The sequence below is a fragment of the Xenopus tropicalis genome, chromosome 6 (genome assembly GCF_000004195.4).
Source record: "Xenopus tropicalis strain Nigerian chromosome 6, UCB_Xtro_10.0, whole genome shotgun sequence".
Classification (NCBI taxonomy): Eukaryota; Metazoa; Chordata; class Amphibia; order Anura; family Pipidae; genus Xenopus; species Xenopus tropicalis.
Genome location: NC_030682.2, coordinates 138,034,084 through 138,054,276, shown reverse-complemented (window position 1 = coordinate 138,054,276; position 20,193 = coordinate 138,034,084). Strand labels below are relative to the sequence as shown.

Sequence of the window (20,193 nt, the reverse complement as noted above, 5' to 3'; positions counted from 1 at the left end):
AGTAAATCCCTGATTCACTTCTTTCTCTACACAATGAAACAAATGAAAAGGGTTGTTCAACTTTGTGTTAACTTTTAGGGGCACATTTATCAAAGTCCGAACTTTGGATGTTTCTAAGTACGATTGGCAAAAATTCGGACTAACCACGATAATTTCTGATGTGCGCTAATCGCACGAAAATTCATATCATGGCCGTACAAAGATATCGTGGTATGATCCGAAAGATACGAAATTTTCATATCTGAACAATTGTAAATGGCGAGAAAACCTTTCTGACTTTGTGACTATGAAGATTTTCATTCATCCAGGTCATGGTATATTTAGTATAAATAAATCTAAAGCAACTGGACTTGTTAAGTAATCATTGAAGACTTTCTGACTTTGAACCTTCAGTGCATGATTTTGGAACCCTCCCATAGGGCTCAATGGCACTCTGCAGCTCCAACCCGGCCCAAGGAAAGCCTCCCATAGGGCTCAATGGCACTCTGCAGCTCCAACCCGGCCCAAGGAAAGTCTCCCATAGGGCTCAATGGCACCCTGCAGCTCCAACCCGGCCCAAGGAAAGTCTCCCATAGGGCTCAATGGCGCTCTGCAGCTCCAACCCGGCCCAAGGAAAGTCTCCCATAGGGCTCAATGGCACTCTGCAGCTCCAACCTGGCCCAAGGAAAGTCTCCCATAGGGCTCAATGGCACTCTGCAGCTCCAACCCGGCCCAAGGAAAGTCTCCTATAGGGCTCAATGGCACTCTGCAGCTCCAACCCGGCCCAAGGGAAGTCTCCCATAGGGCTCAATGGCACTCTGCAGCTCCAACCTGGCCCAAGGAAAGTCTCCTATAGGGCTCAATGGCACTCTGCAGCTCCAACCCATCCCAAGAAAAGTCTCCCATAGGGCTCAATGGCACTCTGCAGCTCCAACCTGGCCCAAGGAAAGTCTCCCATAGGGCTCAATGGCACTCTGCAGCTCCAACCCGGCCCAAGGAAAGTCTCCCATAGGGCTCAATGGCACTCTGCAGCTCCAACCCGGCCCAAGGAAAGTCTCCCATAGGGCTCAATGGCACTCTGCAGCTCCAACCCGGCCCAAGGAAAGTCTCCCATAGGGCTCAATGGCACTCTGCAGCTCTAACCTGGCCCAAGGAAAGTCTCCCATAGGGCTCAATGGCACTCTGCAGCTCCAACCTGGCCCAAGGAAAGTCTCCTATAGGGCTCAATGGCACTCTGCAGCTCTAACCTGGCCCAAGGAAAGTCTCCCATAGGGCTCAATGGCACTCTGCAGCTCCAACCCGGCCAAAGGAAAGTCTCCCATAGGGCTCAATGGCACTCTGTAGCTCCAACCCATCCCAAGAAAAGTCTCCCATAGGGCTCAATGGCACTCTGCAGCTCCAACCCGGCCCAAGGAAAGTCTCCCATAGGGCTCAATGGCACTCTGCAGCTCCAACCCGGCCAAAGGAAAGTCTCCCATAGGGCTCAATGGCACTCTGCAGCTCCAACCCATCCCAAGAAAAGTCTCCCATAGGGCTCAATGGCACTCTGCAGCTCCAACCTGGCCCAAGGAAAGTCTCCCATAGGGCTCAATGGCACTCTGCAGCTCCAACCTGGCCCAAGGAAAGTCTCCCATAGGGCTCAATGGCACTCTGCAGCTCTAACCTGGCCCAAGGAAAGTCTCCCATAGGGCTCAATGGCACTCTGCAGCTCCAACCTGGCCCAAGGAAAGTCTCCTATAGGGCTCAATGGCACTCTGCAGCTCTAACCTGGCCCAAGGAAAGTCTCCCATAGGGCTCAATGGCACTCTGCAGCTCCAACCCGGCCAAAGGAAAGTCTCCCATAGGGCTCAATGGCACTCTGTAGCTCCAACCCATCCCAAGAAAAGTCTCCCATAGGGCTCAATGGCACTCTGCAGCTCCAACCCGGCCCAAGGAAAGTCTCCCATAGGGCTCAATGGCACTCTGCAGCTCCAACCCGGCCAAAGGAAAGTCTCCCATAGGGCTCAATGGCACTCTGCAGCTCCAACCCATCTCAAGAAAAGTCTCCCATAGGGCTCAATGGCACTCTGCAGCTCCAACCTGGCCCAAGGAAAGCCTCCCATAGGGCTCAATGGCACTCTGCAGCTCTAACCTGGCCCAAGGAAAGTCTCCTATAGGGCTCAATGGCACTCTGCAGCTCCGACCCGGCCCAAGGAAAGTCTCCCATAGGGCTCAATGGCACTCTGCAGCTCCAACCCGGCCCAAGGAAAGTCTCCCATAGGGCTCAATGGCACTCTGCAGCTCCAACCTGGCCCAAGGAAAGTCTCCCATAAGGCTCAATGGCACTCTGCAGCTCCAACCTGGCCCAAGGAAAGTCTCCCATAGGGCTCAATGGCACTCTGCAGCTCCAACCCGGCCCAAGGAAAGTCTCCCATAGGGCTCAATGGCACTCTGCAGCTCCAACCTGGCCCAAGGAAAGTCTCCTATAGGGCTCAGTGGCACTCTGCAGCTCCAACCTGGCCCAAGGAAAGTCTCCCATAGGGCTCAATGGCACTCTGCAGCTCCAACCCGGCCCAAGGAAAGTCTCCCATAGGGCTCAATGGCACTCTGCAGCTCCAACCCGGCCCAAGGAAAGTCTCCCATAGGGCTCAATGGCACTCTGCAGCTCCAACCTGGCCCAAGGAAAGTCTCCCATAGGGCTCAATGGCACTCTGCAGCTCCAACCTGGCCAAAAGAAAGTCATGATACCGAAGCTTGAATAAATCCGAAACTTTTGTAGTTGTTGCGACAAATAAGATTTTGTCGCACAAATTGACGCAAGCACGAAAGAGTTGAGGAATTTCACAAAAATATCATGGAAAATACGCAAAGTTCTGTAAATGAGAAGAAATACAAATTTTCCCCATTTGGACCTAGTCATACTTTGATAAATGTGTCGCTTAGTATGATCTAGAGAGTAATATTCTGAGACAATTTCATCTTCTTTTTTTTATTTGTAAACTTTTATTATGTGTTTTTAAAAAATGTTACCTTTTGTTCAGCAATTCTCCAGTTTAGAGTTACCTGGTTGCTAGCATTCAAAAAACCTCAGCAACCAGGGAGTGGTGTAAATGAGACAAGATAACGAGATAATGGTACATAATTCAAAAACTATAAAAAGGAATAATGAAGACCAATTGAAAAGTTGCTTAGAACTGGCCATTCTACAACATACTAACTTAAAAAGTTAACTTAAGGTGAACCACAACTTTAAGTGCAAAAATAAGTAATAAAAAACAAAATGTATTGCACATCGAGAATACATGAACCTAATGAACTTTTTATGGACCAAAACTGCCAATAAAAAAAAGGACTGTGAGATCAGTAGTGAAAATCCCTAATGCACTAAACTCACTGCACAATAAACCTTTTATGGGCAAAATAAATCAAGAACAATGCAGAACAAAAAGTTTAAATTTCATGAAAATCACTCAAAACAATTAAAACAATCATTATTTCACAGTAAAACCCTTAGGGGCTGATTTACTAAGACACGATTTCGAATCCGAATTGGAAAAATTCCGATTGGAAACGAACATTTTGCGACTTTTTCGTATTTTTTGCGATTTTTTTCGGCGTCTTTACGAATTTTTCGTTACCAATACGATTTTTGCGTAAAAACGCGAGTTTTTCGTAGCCATTACGAAAGTTGCGTAAAATCGCCCGATTTTTTCGTAGCGTTAAAACTTACGCGAAAAGTTGCGCCTTTTTCGTAGCGTTAAAACTCAAAAGGTGCGAAGTTTCGCGTAAGTTTTAACGCTACGAAAAAAGCGCAACTTTTTGCGCAAGTTTTAACACTACGAAAAATCGCCAGATTTTACGCAACTTTCGTAATGGCTACGAAAAACTCGCATTTTTACGCAAAAATCGTATTGGTAACAAAAAATTCGTAAAGACGCCGAAAAAAATCGCAAAAAATACGAAAAAATCACAAAATACCGATCATTACGAAAAAAACGCAATCGGACTCATTTCGACCCGTTCGTGGGTTAGTAAATGTGCCCCTTAGTGTAAAGCACTGATCGAAGAACTTTATAGAGCAAAATAAAACCCTATTTAAGTAAATATTAAAGAAAATACACTTTAACTTATACTGTGTGCAAAAGTATGCTTATGGCTGTGCAAAAAACAACTGAAAAGATAAAAAAAAAATAAAGTTTGGTTACTTTTTTAATTAAATACATTCAGTATATTTTTAGGTGGTAACAGAAGGGCCTCACAACAACTGCAAAAAGCTCCAATAAATACAATATGCACGGGAGGTGTGGGGGCCATTCCAGGTGGTTAGAGTTAAAGAGGGAATGGTGGCAGCCATCTTTGTTACTTGGACATTGCTCTCATTGGCTCATGTGACAACTGGGTCCCAGGAACCAATACCAATATCTCCTTGCCTGAAGGATCCTGCATCAAGCACATGCATTTCATCTGTAAAGTGCGTCAGAACATAGAATCTATGATCTGTGAAGTTATGGTTATGTAATATTTTTATTTTGATCAGGTTCCCCTGTGATGTCATTGAGACATGTGTGATGTCACATGATGCTGAGGCAGAGCAGTTAGTACTGGGTGCAATACTCTGTGCCACATTCATCTAGATTTGTGTTTGGCACCCCATGCGGTTCTGAGCCCTTTCATTCGCTGCTTGTCTGTCTGGGCTTGAGGGGTTTTCTCAAGAAGCCCCGTGGCATCTTCTGAAGGTGGGTCAGCTTTATGCTCGTCCACAGATGGCCGATCTATGAAAAATAAATAAAAACAGTTAACAGTCCGTGTGTCCAATGATACAGTTACATCTAGGGCAGGGATCCCCAACCTTTTATACCCAAGAGCCACATTCAAATGAAAAAGGGTTGGGAAGCAGCACAAGCATGGAAAAGTTCCTGGGGGTGCAAATAGGAGCTATAATTGGCTATTTAGTAGCCCCTATGTGGACTGGCAGCCTATAGAAGGCTCTGTTTGGCTTTACACTGGGCTTTAAGCAATCAACACTTGCCTCCAAGCCAGAAGTTCAAAAATGAGTACCTATTTTGAGGTCACTGGGAGCAACATCCAAGGGGTTGGTCTTAAGTGGTGTGCAGAGTTAAGAGCCCTTACTTACTATTATATGTGCACTTGCCCATAGCAACCACCTAGATTTCATTCTACCTGCACTGCACTAGACTTATGACAGCCACATGTTGATTGGTTGCAGCTGTTTATGATACTGATGCAATATATCTCACAATATCCCCACTATATCTGTAATGTTCAACGGGAACTTTTACCTCTCTGCAAGTTGTTTCTTCCAGGATCCTCATTAATAATGGCAATGTCCCGTTTCCAGTGGGACCAGTTCACCTCATCAACCCTTAAATAAGGAAAAGAAGATATCAGATGAGAAAGAAAATCAGAAAACTGATCTTGTAGGTCTGTATTATTTGCTTGTTAGGTAGCCAGTAACAATATCAATTTTCTCTTGGTTGTTGCATTGCCTTTAATTGTATTATTAATGATCAATGCATTTCCGTATTATGGGAGGTGTATTTTCCAATCCTAAGCTTTTGTAAAATTTGAGTTTTGTAAGTCCAAACACTGCAGAATCATTGAAAATAAATAGTAGAATGTGTTTTAGTGTCATTAAAGTTGGTTTTACACAATTCTAAGCTCCTCTTTTTAAGCGAGATTTTCAAGTTTGGAAAACTACTTGAAAATGTAAAATGTTGTTTTCATTGAAAGAAATGTCCCTCCCTATTTCTGTGGCCTTCCTTCACAAAACTGGGTAGGATCTTTATCACCAGAGGGAGGTCAGTTGGTTGATGAGAGCAGGAAAAAAGCAGATATTCTGAACTGTCTCCACATCTGAAGGCTTCCATTTAAATAGACCCAATTTTAGTCATAAAACTACTACATGGAAATTCAAAAGAGGTTTGTAAAGGTAAAACAAAGAAAATGTGTAAAGGCAATCAAAGGTCCAGGATGGTATTTATCCCAGGATACTTAATGAGCTTAGCTCTGTGATTGCCTCTTAATTTTTCAAGATTCATTGAGGTCTGGCATGGTGCAGAGACAGACAAACTGCTAATGTGTCGCTATTCAAAAAGAGATCCCATTTTCAGCCTGACAACTATAAGCCTGTTAGTCTGACATCTGTGGTAGGAAAGCTCTTGGAAGAGGTAATAAGAGATAAGATACTTGAATACATTGCAAATCACAACACTAGGGGGCTGATTTACTAATCCACGAATCCGAATCCGAAAAATTCGGATTGAAAAACGAACATTTTGCGACTTTTTCGTATTTTTTGCGATTTTTTCGTCGCCGTTACGACTTTTCCGTAAATTGTTGCAACTTTTTCGTAACCGTTACGACCTGCGCGAATTGTCGCGTCTTTTTCATAGCAATTACAAATTTCGTGAATTGTCGCGACTTTTTCATTGCCATTATGACTTTCGTGAATTGTCGCGGCTTTTTCATAGCCATTACGACTTTCGCGAATTGTAGCAACTTTCGTATTGAGAGCTCGAAAAAGTCGCCACAATTTGCGGAAAAGTCGTAAAGTACCGATCATTACGAAAAAAATGCATTCGGACGCTTTTCGGACATTCGTGGATTAGTAAATGTGCCCCTAGAAGTTTGTGCCAGAGATCTTGCCAGACTAATTTAGTTGTCATGTATGAGTTGAGCAGAAGCCTTGACACTGGAATGGCAGTGAATGTCATCTACTTATACTTTCCTAAAGCATTTGATATAGGCCATGTTGATCGTTTTCTGCTGATAGAGCAGCTTTTGTAAGTCATTGTTACTCAAAGTTCTTAAACCTGACTGTTTTGCCAACCTGACTGTCCCTTCTCAGCCTGACAGTTACAGCTTCTAATGCTAACGGCCTCCTGCTGCACAAATATGGCCGCCCCCTCATAGAGGAACATGGGAGATCAGATAGGGAATGTAAAAGCATCTGACAAATACTTTTATGGCAAAATAAAATAGCATTCAAAGACAATGTTATGACAAATGTAAAAAACATTTTATTTCTGGTGTCAGTATCTCTTTAAGAGGGGTTTGGATGATTTCTTGAACAAGCATAGTACCCAAGGCGATTGTGATACTAATATCTACAGTTAGTATCAGTATAGGTTTAAATAGTTATACTGTATATGCAAGTAGATTCATAAGTCTGTATGTGCACTCGTGTTCTGTTTAAGCAAATGGACTTTTATCTTTTTCAATCTAACCTAACTATGTTACTATTATAAATCTGCTTAAAAGAATGGACAAATCAACATCATAAAGTAGTAAGAACTTGCTGTTAGTCTAGGAATAAATGACTTGGATTGTAAATGTTCAATGCACCCCCCCCTTACCCCACCCCTTTTTTTTCTGTACCCCTTCCCCAAAGTTGAAATGCAAAAATAAAGAATATATATAAAAAAAAAAAAAAAGAATGGACAAATATTTCAATACTTTGCTATCAAAAGGCAATAATTATATGTATAATAGATATAAAAAGGTAATACAAAGAACCATGAATAACCTGTAAAATATCATCTTAACCCATGCATAGCTTGTTTCAGATGATTTACTGATTTCTTTTATGAATAAAAAATACCCGTTTAGAAAAATGAGAATATTAGAAGCCACCGTGAAGATCCATGACCTGTGTGAAAACCATTTCTTGAAGATGTAAGTAAAGGAACACACACTTGCCATATATACAGCACTTGTTTTTGGGCATTACCTAAAACACCAGCGTATATCTCGGCCCCCATTCAGTTTCTTTCCAACAGTTACCATTTCCCCAGAGCAGAAGGCTTTCCTCATGAAGGCTGGAAGGTAGTTCTCTATATCTAGGATTGTTGTAGCCCACTGGCATGACAAAAAAGAATTAGGATACAGAAGATTCACATATGGTAGTGTGGTGATAAGGGTGTTTATGTTTGTTTATGTTATGTTCATGTTTAAGTAAGCTGATGTGGTCCCTGTGTGTATGGGTGAAAGATATATATCATTCTATTTACCTGCAGTTGCCAGATCTGCTTGCTTTCCTTAGACACTTCCCCAACAGTCCCCCCCATTAAAGCGATTAACATGTTAAGGAGGAGAATAAAGGTGATGATGAGGTATGTCACCAACAGAATGATGAAGACTGCAGGGTACTTGGCATGGCTGATCATTTCCAGGTCTCCCATCCCAATGGCCAGTGTAAAGAGGTCTAACAGTAATTTGCTGAATGTGGTGCTGTGTTGGCAGGAAGGATTTTCTGGGACAGTACAGTTTTCTTGTCCATCATTGCAGATCTCCTCGTTGGTGCATGGATTCAGTAAGGATACCAAAGCTGAGGGGAAATAGGTTTCAGTGTCTTTCCTGCATACAACATGGGTCATTACACATTTTATTGCACTCTGCTCTAGACTGGACCAGTCCTGGTGTGACCCTGGGCCTGCCTGGAGTACTTGTCCATGAGAACCACACCTCTGTTGTTGCCAATGCCCCAGAGATCCTCTGCATTGTCCTTATAACACACATGCACAATAGAGTAAGAGTCCTTACTTTAATGGAGAAGGAAAGGTAAAAACTAAATAAGCTTTATCAGAAAGGTCTATGTAAATACAGCCATAAGCACTTACAGTAATGCTGCACTGAGTCATCTATCAAAAGAAACACAGGATTCTTGTCTCCTTTTTGTAAACATGTTCTTTGGGTATCTGACTTCCTCAGAAAAATCCTTCATTCCAGGGGCCAGAATCTATGCAGTTCTCCCCTCCCCCCCTTTCCTGCTCCCCCTCCCTCAAGAATGCAAAGAACTCCCTACCCCCTCCCTTAGGAATGTGTAATCTGAGCTACCTGTGGCTAGAGCTGCAGCCGGAAGCTATGAAGACCAAGCTAAAATGGCAGCTGCAATTTTAAGAAAACAGAGAAAGCTTCTAGGGCTCTTTACTCAGGTATGGTAATGGTTTCTGCAGAATAAATATATTGTTCTAGGTGGCACTAATGTGGCGAATCTATTGGCAGTAACATGCCAAAATGACTTTCCTTCTAATTTAAAGATCCGGTTTTACTCTACTGCATATGCGCCCTCTCCAGGACACCAGAGGATCTCTGGGGCAATGGCAAACTGTGGTAGAGTGGCACAATGTGCAACTGTGAGTGCAATTGTGAGTCCATAAGCAACAAACAGGATAAAGATAACGTTCAAGATGGAGCTAAACTGTCTGTAAAAAGCTAATATCTTTATATAGTGCTGCTTTCATAATTACAAGGAATATTGTCTGTAACAATCTATGCATTTTGCAATGGGGATCATCTGAAAAATCCTTTATTGTAAATTTTCTGAGCTGCCCTTACCTGATGCAAATCCAACCATAAAGAGCAGGTACACCAGCAGGAAGCGAAATAAATCTTTAAACAGGATCTAAAGTGTACAACAGATTGTGTTAGACAGGATTGTATGTTCTGTTATCTGCCAATTCAGTGGGACTTGGGACATAAGGAACACTTACATATTTTTAATAAAATATAGGATATTAATCAAATATTTTGTTTCATTTTCATATTCCCAGACAGCATTTGCTTTGAACTGCCAATGTTGCCCATCCTTATGTACAGCTTATGGCCCTGCTGATGTCAGTGGCCAGCCCAGTGCCCCAAACAACACACCTGTAGGGCAGGGAAACTATACCCTGAATATCACTGGTCTCTGTAAAAATATATTGCATAAAACAGCCCCAAGTTAAAACACTGCTTCATACAAATAAAGCCTGATGTACAAACTTATACAATGGCCATACAGTAGCCATTTAGAGTAGCCAGGTCTTGAGTAGTCAAGTCCAATGTGAAGCCTTTGAAATCTTGCATGTTACCCAAATTCTAGATTCATAGATGCCTGAGGCTCAAGTAAAATGCCTGGTAACTACAATATTCTGGGGGAAATGTGAAACATTTTTAAAAATAGGTTATTTTGGGTTGTTTTTGGCTGAAAATGACTAACCATGACTCCATCTGAGTGGGCTCATTAAAGAACATGTAGAGTCTATTTCACTAGGGGGTGCCAGAAGATTAGGACCCCCCCCCCCCCGTGAAATTGATCAATCAGTTTTTGCCCCAAGTTGATGCTCCAAAAAACTGCACCAGCCTGTGAAAAAAACTGGCATGCTACTTACCTTCTGATTGGTGTCCCAGGCATTCCTTGCAGCAACCCCTGTTTGCACAAAATGTACAAAATCACATGCTACAGATGGCTCAGCCCATGTTTGACCAGCTTAAGCAAAGCTAAATGAAATGAAATCTAATTAAAAAGTCCTGCAATAGATATGAGATATGAGGGAATAGGATTCTGACCTTCTGAAGCATAATGCTGTACATCCCAGTGAGCTTCAAGCCTCGTGTAAAGTATAAAGCATTTATCCAGCCCAAGACCAAGGCAATCACCATAACGGCCAGGTAAGCTTCAATACCAGCAAGGTACAGAGTCGCTGTGATAATGACCAGCACAGAGTAGATAATGCTGGGGGCAGGAAGTTTAAATACAGAAAAATAATATTTATTGTGCATTATTTCCCAATAATGTCTTTACCCTAAATACTATCTAGCTATGGACATTGCTATTGGGTTGATAGTTGCATCAGGGAGGTCAGTTTAGTGTGAGATCTGACTACTGAACAGAACCAACCCATCCTGCCTATGTTTTAATGCTTGGTACTTACTAAAGCAGCTGGAAGCATCCGTCAGTAAATAAAGAGTTTGCTCCAGGGTACTTCTTCATAAAAAGGTTTTTCATCTAGGCAAATAATATCACAAGACTTGAATCATATACAGATCTGCATACAGTCTCATGCACTATAGGGAAAACACTGAAGTTAAATACAAATAATATCGAAATTGTTCAACAGCTCATGGTATATTTGCTTAACATGCTTTATAGAACAGCACTGTATGAGGGTCCCTAACTACTAAGCAAATGAAACCGAGGACTGCACCAAGCAAATTACCTAAACATGAACTAATGTGTATTAATATAAGCGCAACTGAGTGCAACTGCAAGAAAATGGCGGTTTTTTGTTCATTAATAATCACAACAGTGTTTAAAAAACTTCTACCTCAATGTACATATATAAATTGATGTAAAAGCCTATGAAAAAGAAACATAATGTCTATTATATGTAATGGAAGTTGCTTAAAAAGCAAAAAAAAAACATTGCAGATGAGAAACATAATGGGCATTCAACAAACTAAATGGGGGGAATTCACAAAAGTGCTGATAAGTACACATTTCTTAAAGTGTCGGTTGCCAAATTGTATACATGTTGTAAGCACGACAAATTCACAAAAGGTATCTTATAGTTTTATGGATTTGTTTAATGCTGCCAAATTTTGAAAAGTGTTGTATACATGGTAAACAATTGTTGTTATTACACTGTAAAAATGTTAAAAAAAATCTTTCTATACAGACTTAGGCCAAATGGAAAAACCAATGGAAAAACCAATCCAATTTTTTCGCGACGGCGACAAAAAAGTTGCGGAAAATATACGAAAAAGTCGCGGAACATCCGAAAAAGTCGCGACGGCGACAAAAAAGTCGCAAAAATACCGATCACTACGAAAAAACGCATTTGGACGCCTTCGGACCGTTCGTGGATTAGTAAATCTCCCCCATAGGGTTATACCCGTCCCTCTGATGCAGTAAGACATTAAAAATATGGCAACAGAACACACAGTGTAAATAGGGTTCAGTATAGGAAATAAACAGATGACGGTCACTGAATAACCATCTGACTGAACTTACGTTGCTAATAAAGAAGACTATCCCAGTCAGCAGAATAATGATCTCTCCTACAAGCCTCAAGTGATCCGTTGTTGTTCTGTAAGGGTAAGGGGGCTGTAAGAACAAGAAAGGGATGATTTACTATTTTATTTAGAAAGTTGTATCAATCCAGGGCCATAAATTTGCCTTCATATTCAAGTTCAAGGCAACTTTTTCCAAATTCTCCTTATTCTAATGGTACACAAGGTGTTTTCAGGCAACAAAACACTCTTTGTCGCTCAGGCGACTTCAAGTGATTAAAAGTTTCAACAATTTTTTACCCATTATCACATGAAATCTTGTACCCAGGACATCTAGCAGCTATTATGCATTGGGCCCCACAATACTTTGTAGTAGTAATTGTAGTGACAGACACAAAGGATATTTCCTGTTTAAGAATTGAGCTTGATGATCAACAGTCCACAAATGAATACAATACCAATCCTTGCATATAAATACATTCTTTTTATTTACCAATGATCCCTTCATTTTTCCTACTCTTAACCAGTTGCATTGAAAAGCAATGAATGAAACCAGCACTTACCGTGCCCTTCATGGGTCGGTAATAGGCAATTAATGTGAAAATGATCATCATAATGAGGTAGGCAATAAAACTAAGGTAGAAAGAAACAGCGCCAAACTTCTTCCACTTGTCACTTAATAATTCATTTATGGGCTCCACTGCCAGCATCTCATGGCGGTTCTGCAGTGGGAACATAAAGAGAGTTAGGACGTTACTATGAAGCAACCTGCCCTTGGGTTTTATTACACTTCGTTATACCACCAGACGTAAGAACTAGAAATGTTGTGAAACTGTTACCTTTTTAACTAGTAAGGGATGGTTCAATAACAATGTAAACATCCAACTGAACATTAACAGGTAAGGAGTGTATGAAAGCTACCGGTTTGGTCCTTCTGGACTGAGCCGACAGCTTATTGGTGCATGTATGAGGCACTCCAATGGGCCTGTCTGACCAGTATTTGTCTAAAAATCAGGCAGATATTGATTGGGCAGGTTTAAAATCCCAATGACTGCATCGGCTGGTCATTTGCCCCAAGAGCCAAATGAACAGATCAGTCTGATATCAGGGCATAATGGCCAGTTGAAGACTCTTGACAGCTATCTTCAAATACAGGGGCTATACCAAGCATTATTCAGCAACTTTCTTTGCCTCTTTTGTTATGTTCAGTTATATTGACAAATGGAGACTTTCTGTTTTTTTTTTTACTGACGCAATGAATGGGGTAAGCTCCCCTGCTTATTTGTATGTATATCTTTATTTATAAAGCGCTACTTATGTACGCAGGGCTGTACAGTAGAATACATGAATACAAACGGGGTTATTAAGATAATAATAGATAAATACAAAATATTACAATAAATATAAATAAATAAAAGATATAGTTGCAATAAGATAAGAGTTATTTGCAAGTGTTGTGTCTCTCGTAGGTCTCTATAGACACCCATTTTACTTGCCAGTTAAACTTCTTTTTGAAAAGGCAATGCCTTCACTACCACATAATTGCTGAAAATATTCCTTAAAATGAATGTACAAAATTGATGCAGTCTGACCTTAGCTGTACTCTTATAAACCAGGATTTCCAGTACAGAATCCAACATGGACAAGTCATAAAGTGAAGAATACACAGGGCCATAATTCCAATCCCGGAACTTCCGTGAGAGGTGAAGAGCTTCTTCATCTTTCATTTCAAGTTGCATGATGTGCTGGAATATCTGAGAAAGAGATACAACAGTAATTATTTTCCTGTAAAAACTATGTAGGGACCCATAGGGTTAATGGCCCCTATGGCTTTAAATCCCTACAGGTTCAGTTCCCTTAGTTGCTGGGCGGAAGGGAATGTATCTAAGTTCATTTACATATGTGTGCTATTGGCTAGCAGGGATGGTGACCACTTCCTGCCTCACTTTGGTATAGTGCTGGGAAAGGAGTGGCACCTTCCTCTTTGCTTCCCCCCAAGGAACAGGGTGTATGGCTGCTGTGAGCCCGGGGTACAGGCCTAGTTAAAGTCGGGGAACAGGGCCCCGTGAATGAGGCATTAGATAGTGGCAGGTGTAGCACCCACTCTAGGGGTGTAAGGCAGTTAGGGCTGAGCTCCTACATAGGACTGGCAGTTTTGGAGGTATCTCTCCCAGGCCATATTGCCTGTAGTGTAGGGATCCCAGTGGATAGGGAATCAGGACAGAGAATTCCCTAAAGGGATCCAATACAGGGTGTGGCAGAGGGGAAGTGAGATTCCTGCCAAGTCTGTACTCAGGGGAGTGTCAGTCTGTATTGCACTCTGTATGTGGTGTTGCCTGTACTACTGGCCTCTGACAAGCTGTATTGTGAGTACTTTAAAAAATGATTGGCTGTTCCAATCAGAATAGTTGCCCCTTCAGAGAGGCACATATTCTGTCTTGGACATATAGGGGATTCTATATTTTTTAGCCTACAGGGAAAGGCACAACTGAGGGCATTGTAGGGAGTAAAAGGTAGGGCATTTCAATGTGGAACCCCTTACAAAATGTAGCCTGTGTTTATACTGGCCTCTATTTTTTATGGTGGATTGAACTTTCTCTTTTTGTGAGTTTAAATCAATTACTAATAAAAGCTTCCCATATCCTATACCTCTAGTCTGCAACTTGACTCTTTAATCTTCTATAATGGGACACTTGTGTACTGGATGGTTTAAGATCACAAGGGAGTAGATACTAGCCTGAGTCCATTTGCAGCTGTGGCCCCTCCACTTACTAGCAGAGAGCTGCCTCCAATCTATCAATCTTTAGTTCAGTTCAGTATCAATCGATCAGCTCAGTGCTGCTCTTTCTAGCATTCCCGTCTGTCATACCTTTAAGGTGTGCTAGTACAGGTTCTACTTCTGACACTATGACACTGATACTATTCACTTTTCACCCTTTCACTAAGGAATACGTTCCCTAAGGGAACCTGTGTCCCAGGTTCCTTGGCAGCAGTCTCCCTGTAGAACAGGTGGGATCCAAAGGCTATGTGCTCCCGTCTATTTTATTAAATATGGAGAGGAATTTGTAACAACATCCCTGGGCCAATGGGAATAAAACATCCCATCGAGGGACACAGGTTACAGATACTGGGACTTCCTTACCCAGTAAGGGAATTCCTAAACCAACAGGGGAATTTAATCCTACATATATCACTTACCCCTATTTTTCCCAGTTTGGCTGCCATCATGAGAGGGGACATGTTTTCTTTGTTGAGGACAGCTTCCAAGCTCAGGGTTTCCTGCTTCTCCTAAAAACAGTATGTATAAGATTCAATATAACCACTAGAGTGCAGTAAAGTAGCTGTGACACTTTAGCTCTGTTATAAAACATTTTTCTGTTACAAAGGGACACCAGGGGCCGACCAGAGAAGCTTAAACCACAGGCCCTCTCTCCAAATTATTTGTACTTCTCTCTCTATTCAACCTCTTTATTTTCCTAGTCTCTTTTCTTTCCATCTTATCATTCCAGCTATTTAGCCTGTTATCATACAGAAACAGTGAATAAACATGAAATAGGCCAAATGGTTAGGAGCAGAAGGGTCCACTGACACCTGGGCCCACAGGGAGTTTTCCTGGTCACCCAGTGGGCCAGTCAGACACTGAAGGGGCCATTTACTAACCACTGGATTTTTCACTTACTTCAATTTTCCCCGGTTTGGTTGCCATCATGAGAGGTGGGATGCCGTTCAAGCTACGTTTAGCACACAACTTAGCACATTTAATGACCAAATGATTGTACATTTCGGTGACAAATATGGTGTTTTCCGGTGAATTGTCTGCTATAGCAACCAAGGCATGCAGAACTGTATTACCACGTGAATCCTGACGACATAAATCTGCCTTATTATGAGCATTCTCTGTCAAATATTCCACAATATCAGACTGGTTGGTGCAAGCGGCAAGGGACAGGGGAAGTTCACCTAGAACAGCAAACACAAACCACCTATAAAGTTGCATGAAAACACAGTAGAACCCCCATTTTAAGTTTTTCGGGGGACCAGAAAAAAATGGTGTAAACTCCAGGAAAACGTAAAATTAGGAAAAAGCATTATACTTCATATATTGGTGGGACCACAAGTGATTTTCCGGCGAAGTGAAACGATACAGATTCACTCAAAAATTAGCATTAATACTCTTTATTTAATGGTGGTCAGCAGGCTGCAGATCAGGTTGCAGATAAAAATAGGCAATTAGGCAGATCAGGTTGCAGGTTCGGGTCCAGGTTTGAAACACTGGTTCCGGGCAGAACTCTGTTCTGCAGTGCTTTAGAGAGATTATACATCATTCACATCTGTCCCTACCCCGGGGAGCTTACAATCAAATACTGTAAGATTTTATCAGGAGCCAGTTAACATTTCTCTAGGATTTTAGATTTGGGATGAAACTGTAGTGCCCAGCGGAAACCCACAGCAATGCAGGGAGAACAAACCAACTCCATGATCTGACTAGAATGAATGCTATGTAATAAATAAGGTCAATTCAAGTCCAAGGCCAGAAATAGGTGTAGGTAGAAGTGGAACATACCTAGGGTGAAAGTATTGGGGCACTGGGCAGGAACCACTTCTGTCTGCATTCCCACACTAGGTTTGAAACTTCTCTAAGTCCTGGCCCCACACGTAGGTATATGGCTGGGTTTAGTTAGTCTGTCAGCCTGTTCTCTGCTAGTTAGACAGACAGACCTCTATGTGTCCCCACATGTTTGTTTTACACAATAAGATAAGTTTATCAATCTGCAATCTCTGTGTATTCTTCATAAAAAACTGCTGCCAGCTTTGTCAGGAACCAAGACAAGGGGCATAAAAAGGAAAATGTTTTAATCTGCTCAGAAATGTTTAAGCTCCAAGAACCAAGATGCCTTATAATGGTGAAGACACAGCACTAACAGTAAGAGGTAAAATACAATAAAGAAAGGCTTCAGATAAAAGATGGAACTGCATTACCAAAGTAGAAGTATCCTCCTTCATCCTTGGGTTGAAAGAAACACCCTTTGGCCTGAGCATGAACATCAGCCCCCTTCTGTACCAGCAACTCAACATAATGCTTACAGCGCCTCTCAATGGCTATGTGCAGAGCAGTTTGGCCTGAAACAACACAACATTATATACTGACCAGCTGTTCCGTAATTAAGAAAAAACATTAAATGTGTTCTATAACTTTTCATGTTGAATTAAAAGCTCCCTCCTGTGGTGCTTACTTACAAAATGATTTGGCACTAGTGGTTAGTAAATATTTCAGCATTTGTCATGGCAACTTTTGACAGCACAGAAAAAGGGGTGAGGGGTGTGCGACCAGATGGGGGGGTGTGAGTGTGTTGCAAGTGGCCTATGGGCACGTCATCTTTAAATCCTGCAACCCCCAAAAAATCAGAGATGGCTGTACATTCCACAGTGGCCAGCTTGGATTATCCCCTGCAAGTTCTGAGCCATTAGTGGCAGGTACACAAACTGTGGGTTCTCCAATAAAAATCAGAATTGTCCTGCAGAAATCGGGACACTTGGGTGGTATGCATTTTGGTAAATCCATTTGGCTAATGATCTTGCCAGTACGTGTATTTCTGTGCTGATGTTGCTGGAAGGGAATTGGATTTTTTTTTTTACTTGAAGTTTTTGATTCCTCCCAGAGGCAGTATTGTTTCAAGTAGGCAATAAGCCTTAGTGTAATCTACAATAACACCAAGTTCCCATAAATAAATACTTGGTTTCTCTAGGCAGATACCTACCATTATAATACTTATCTGTGAATGGTAAGTTGATAAATTCCTGCAGATTGCCAGTTTTTTCAGCAATGTCGATTAACACAGGGATGGTGTCATTTTTGCCATCTTTCAGGTTCATTAGAGCTTTGGACAAACAAGTCTTCCCAGAACACACCTCTGCATGGAAGATACATATGAAAAACACTCAGTGGTGGTTTATGTTAAAATCTATGCAGCCCTGAGTTAAGGTGCCCATACACCTTAAGATCCGCTCGCCCTGGGGCCAAACGATCGAATTATAATGACGGGCATAGGCAAAGTCGGTCCGGGGACCGCATCAGCGAGCCGATGCAGTCTCCGATCCAACTAGATTTTCTAACCTGCCCGATCGAGAGCTGGCCGATTTCAGGCCAGATATCAGTCGGGCAGGCCCGTCGGTACTGCCCATACAGGGGCCGATAAGCTGCCGTATCAGTCTAAGGGACCGATATCAGCAGTTAGAATCGGGCTGTGTATGAGGACCTTTAGGGCCGTGGCAGACGGGGAGATTAGTCGCCCACGACAAATCTCCCTTGTCGCGGGCGACTAATCTCCCCGATATTCCATCCCACCAGCTTGAATGAAAATTGCCAGTGGGAAGGCATATGCGGCAGCGCGATTTCCCGAAATCGCGGAAGTTGCCTTGAGAGGAAACTTCAGCGATATATCTATTTAAAGGGGCGATTAGGCAATTTGATCATTAAGAATAGTTTGACTAACAAATAAACTGCAAATAAGAGCCTGATGTGTGATTAATGGCAGTTAACAGAAAAAGATTCTCTCCTTACTTGCCCCTACATGGGCACTTACTAAACTACAATGAGAGGGCAGAAGGGATTTAAATGACCAGCATGAATTTGTCCTGCATCTCCTTTCTCAGGACAGGTATGGGATCCGTTATCCAGAAAACTGTTTTCCAGAAAGCCCCAAATTACGGGAAGGCCATCTCCCATAGATGCCATTTTAATCAAATAATTCAAATTCTTAAAAAAGAATATAATATAATATAATTAATGCTTATTAGAAGCAAAACAATCCTGTAGGGGGATCACCTATATTTGAGGGTAGTTCTGTAACTAGAGGAGAACAAAGGATTGCTGACCCCTGGTCGCTCTTTCACAAATAAATCTAAAATTAAAGTGTCATCCTAAGAAATCTTTCCAAATTCTTTTCTAATGTGCTACTCAGGCAAAATGTACTTTACTTACACTATATAAATGTTATTTCCTTTAGTGGAATTCACAATTACAGCAAGCAGGAAGGCACCATTTTGTGGACATGGTTATTAAGATAAGCTCTGTCTACATTATCCCAAAATGTTGAGTATGTGCCAGAATGGGGGAGCTCCAGGGGAGGGGAATGTGAGGTACGTAGTGATATCTAGGAAGTGCTGAATGGAAAGTGAAAGTAATTGCTGCAGACACCCTTCCTCTGTCTGAGGAATAGAGGTGAGGCAAAGTATGATTGACAGATGAGATTTCTAAATTAATTAATAACAGGTATGGATATTTTTATTTAACAAAGAATGTGGTTTTTATGTTTAATTTGAAAACCACTTTTATTATACAGCTTTTTATGTCCGGGTGGCATAACAAGAGGCAATTTAAAGGTGGAAGTTTTGCCTTAGCGGTAGAATGCAGTAATACACTAACTCATCTTAAATGTCCTTTTTATAGGATGACTACAGTCAATAACTGTTCTATAGCACTGGGCAAACCTCCTTTACCTTGGTTTTTCTGGATAAGAAGTCTTTTCATAAATTGGATCTTCATCTTTTTCTTTGCCTACCAAAAAACCTGAAATAAACCCCTACAGGATAATGGCACCTGTGGCAATAGCTGTAATGCTGAAGATGGTGAATAGCTTATGTATATGTCTGTTATATGGTGGCCTTGCTGCTATGGTCTATTATTGTGCAGGCGTTTGGCGCCACAAAGGGTTACAGTAAAAGTAAGGTTTGATTTCCCCTGGTATGTTAATCATTAGACAATAAAAATTCCTCCAGTTTAAATTCTTTAATCAAAAGCTGCCGGTTCTGTCTCTCACCTAAAAATTCTTCATCTGTCAGCTGCTTCTTCCTATGCAACAAATAAGGCAGGAGTCCCTCCAGCTCTGCCGCGCTGCCTCTTGACACAATATTAAAAAGGAGTTTCCTATCAAACTTTTTTATGTTGGGGGGAAGGCCGGGACTTGCAGGGATGGGCCTAGAACACAATAATAAACAAGAATCAAGAAAAAATGTCATTAAAGTTTGTTGTGAAACATTCTAAACAGTCTGTCCATTTAAAACACAGAATCTTCCTAAAAACATATCTTGTTAAAGCTAGGGCCACACGTGTAATTAGGTTACCCATTTAGGTGTGGCCCTGTCTTGTGTGACCTATCAAAAAATAAATAAATAATATATATATACACACACACACAGGTATTGGACCCCTTATCCGGAAACCCATTATCCAGAAAGTTCTGAATTACGGAACTAAGATACAATTAATCCTTATTGGAGCCAAAACAGTCCTATTGGGTTTAAATACTGTTTAAATATATTTTTTTAGCAGACTTAAGGTAGGAGATCCAAATTATAGAAAGACCCCTTATGGGGAAAACCCCAGGTCCAGAGCATTTTGGATAACGGGTCCCATACCTGTACTGTATATATATATATATA

At 41.6% G+C, this 20,193-nt stretch overlaps 1 protein-coding gene across 1 annotated transcript in view; it reads right to left on the bottom strand.

Annotated features, from left to right (window-relative positions):
- Positions 1-4,149: 4,149 nt before the first annotated feature.
- The window catches only part of trpv4l.2 (transient receptor potential cation channel, subfamily V, member 4 like, gene 2), a 28,335-nt gene continuing 12,291 nt past the window's right edge, over positions 4,150-20,193 (bottom strand). Inside the window, exons 3-17 of the mRNA XM_012965188.3 lie at positions 19,572-19,729; positions 17,511-17,663; positions 16,732-16,872; positions 15,431-15,711; positions 14,950-15,039; positions 13,344-13,505; positions 12,315-12,473; positions 11,753-11,845; positions 10,674-10,747; positions 10,309-10,474; positions 9,316-9,382; positions 7,989-8,305; positions 7,709-7,836; positions 5,259-5,341; positions 4,150-4,730 (exon numbers count right to left, since the gene is read on the bottom strand). Coding sequence (XP_012820642.2) covers positions 4,585-4,730; positions 5,259-5,341; positions 7,709-7,836; positions 7,989-8,305; positions 9,316-9,382; positions 10,309-10,474; positions 10,674-10,747; positions 11,753-11,845; positions 12,315-12,473; positions 13,344-13,505; positions 14,950-15,039; positions 15,431-15,711; positions 16,732-16,872; positions 17,511-17,663; positions 19,572-19,729 — 2,218 coding nt within the window. The 3' untranslated portion in view covers positions 4,150-4,584. The remainder of the gene's footprint in view (positions 4,731-5,258; positions 5,342-7,708; positions 7,837-7,988; positions 8,306-9,315; positions 9,383-10,308; positions 10,475-10,673; positions 10,748-11,752; positions 11,846-12,314; positions 12,474-13,343; positions 13,506-14,949; positions 15,040-15,430; positions 15,712-16,731; positions 16,873-17,510; positions 17,664-19,571; positions 19,730-20,193) is intronic.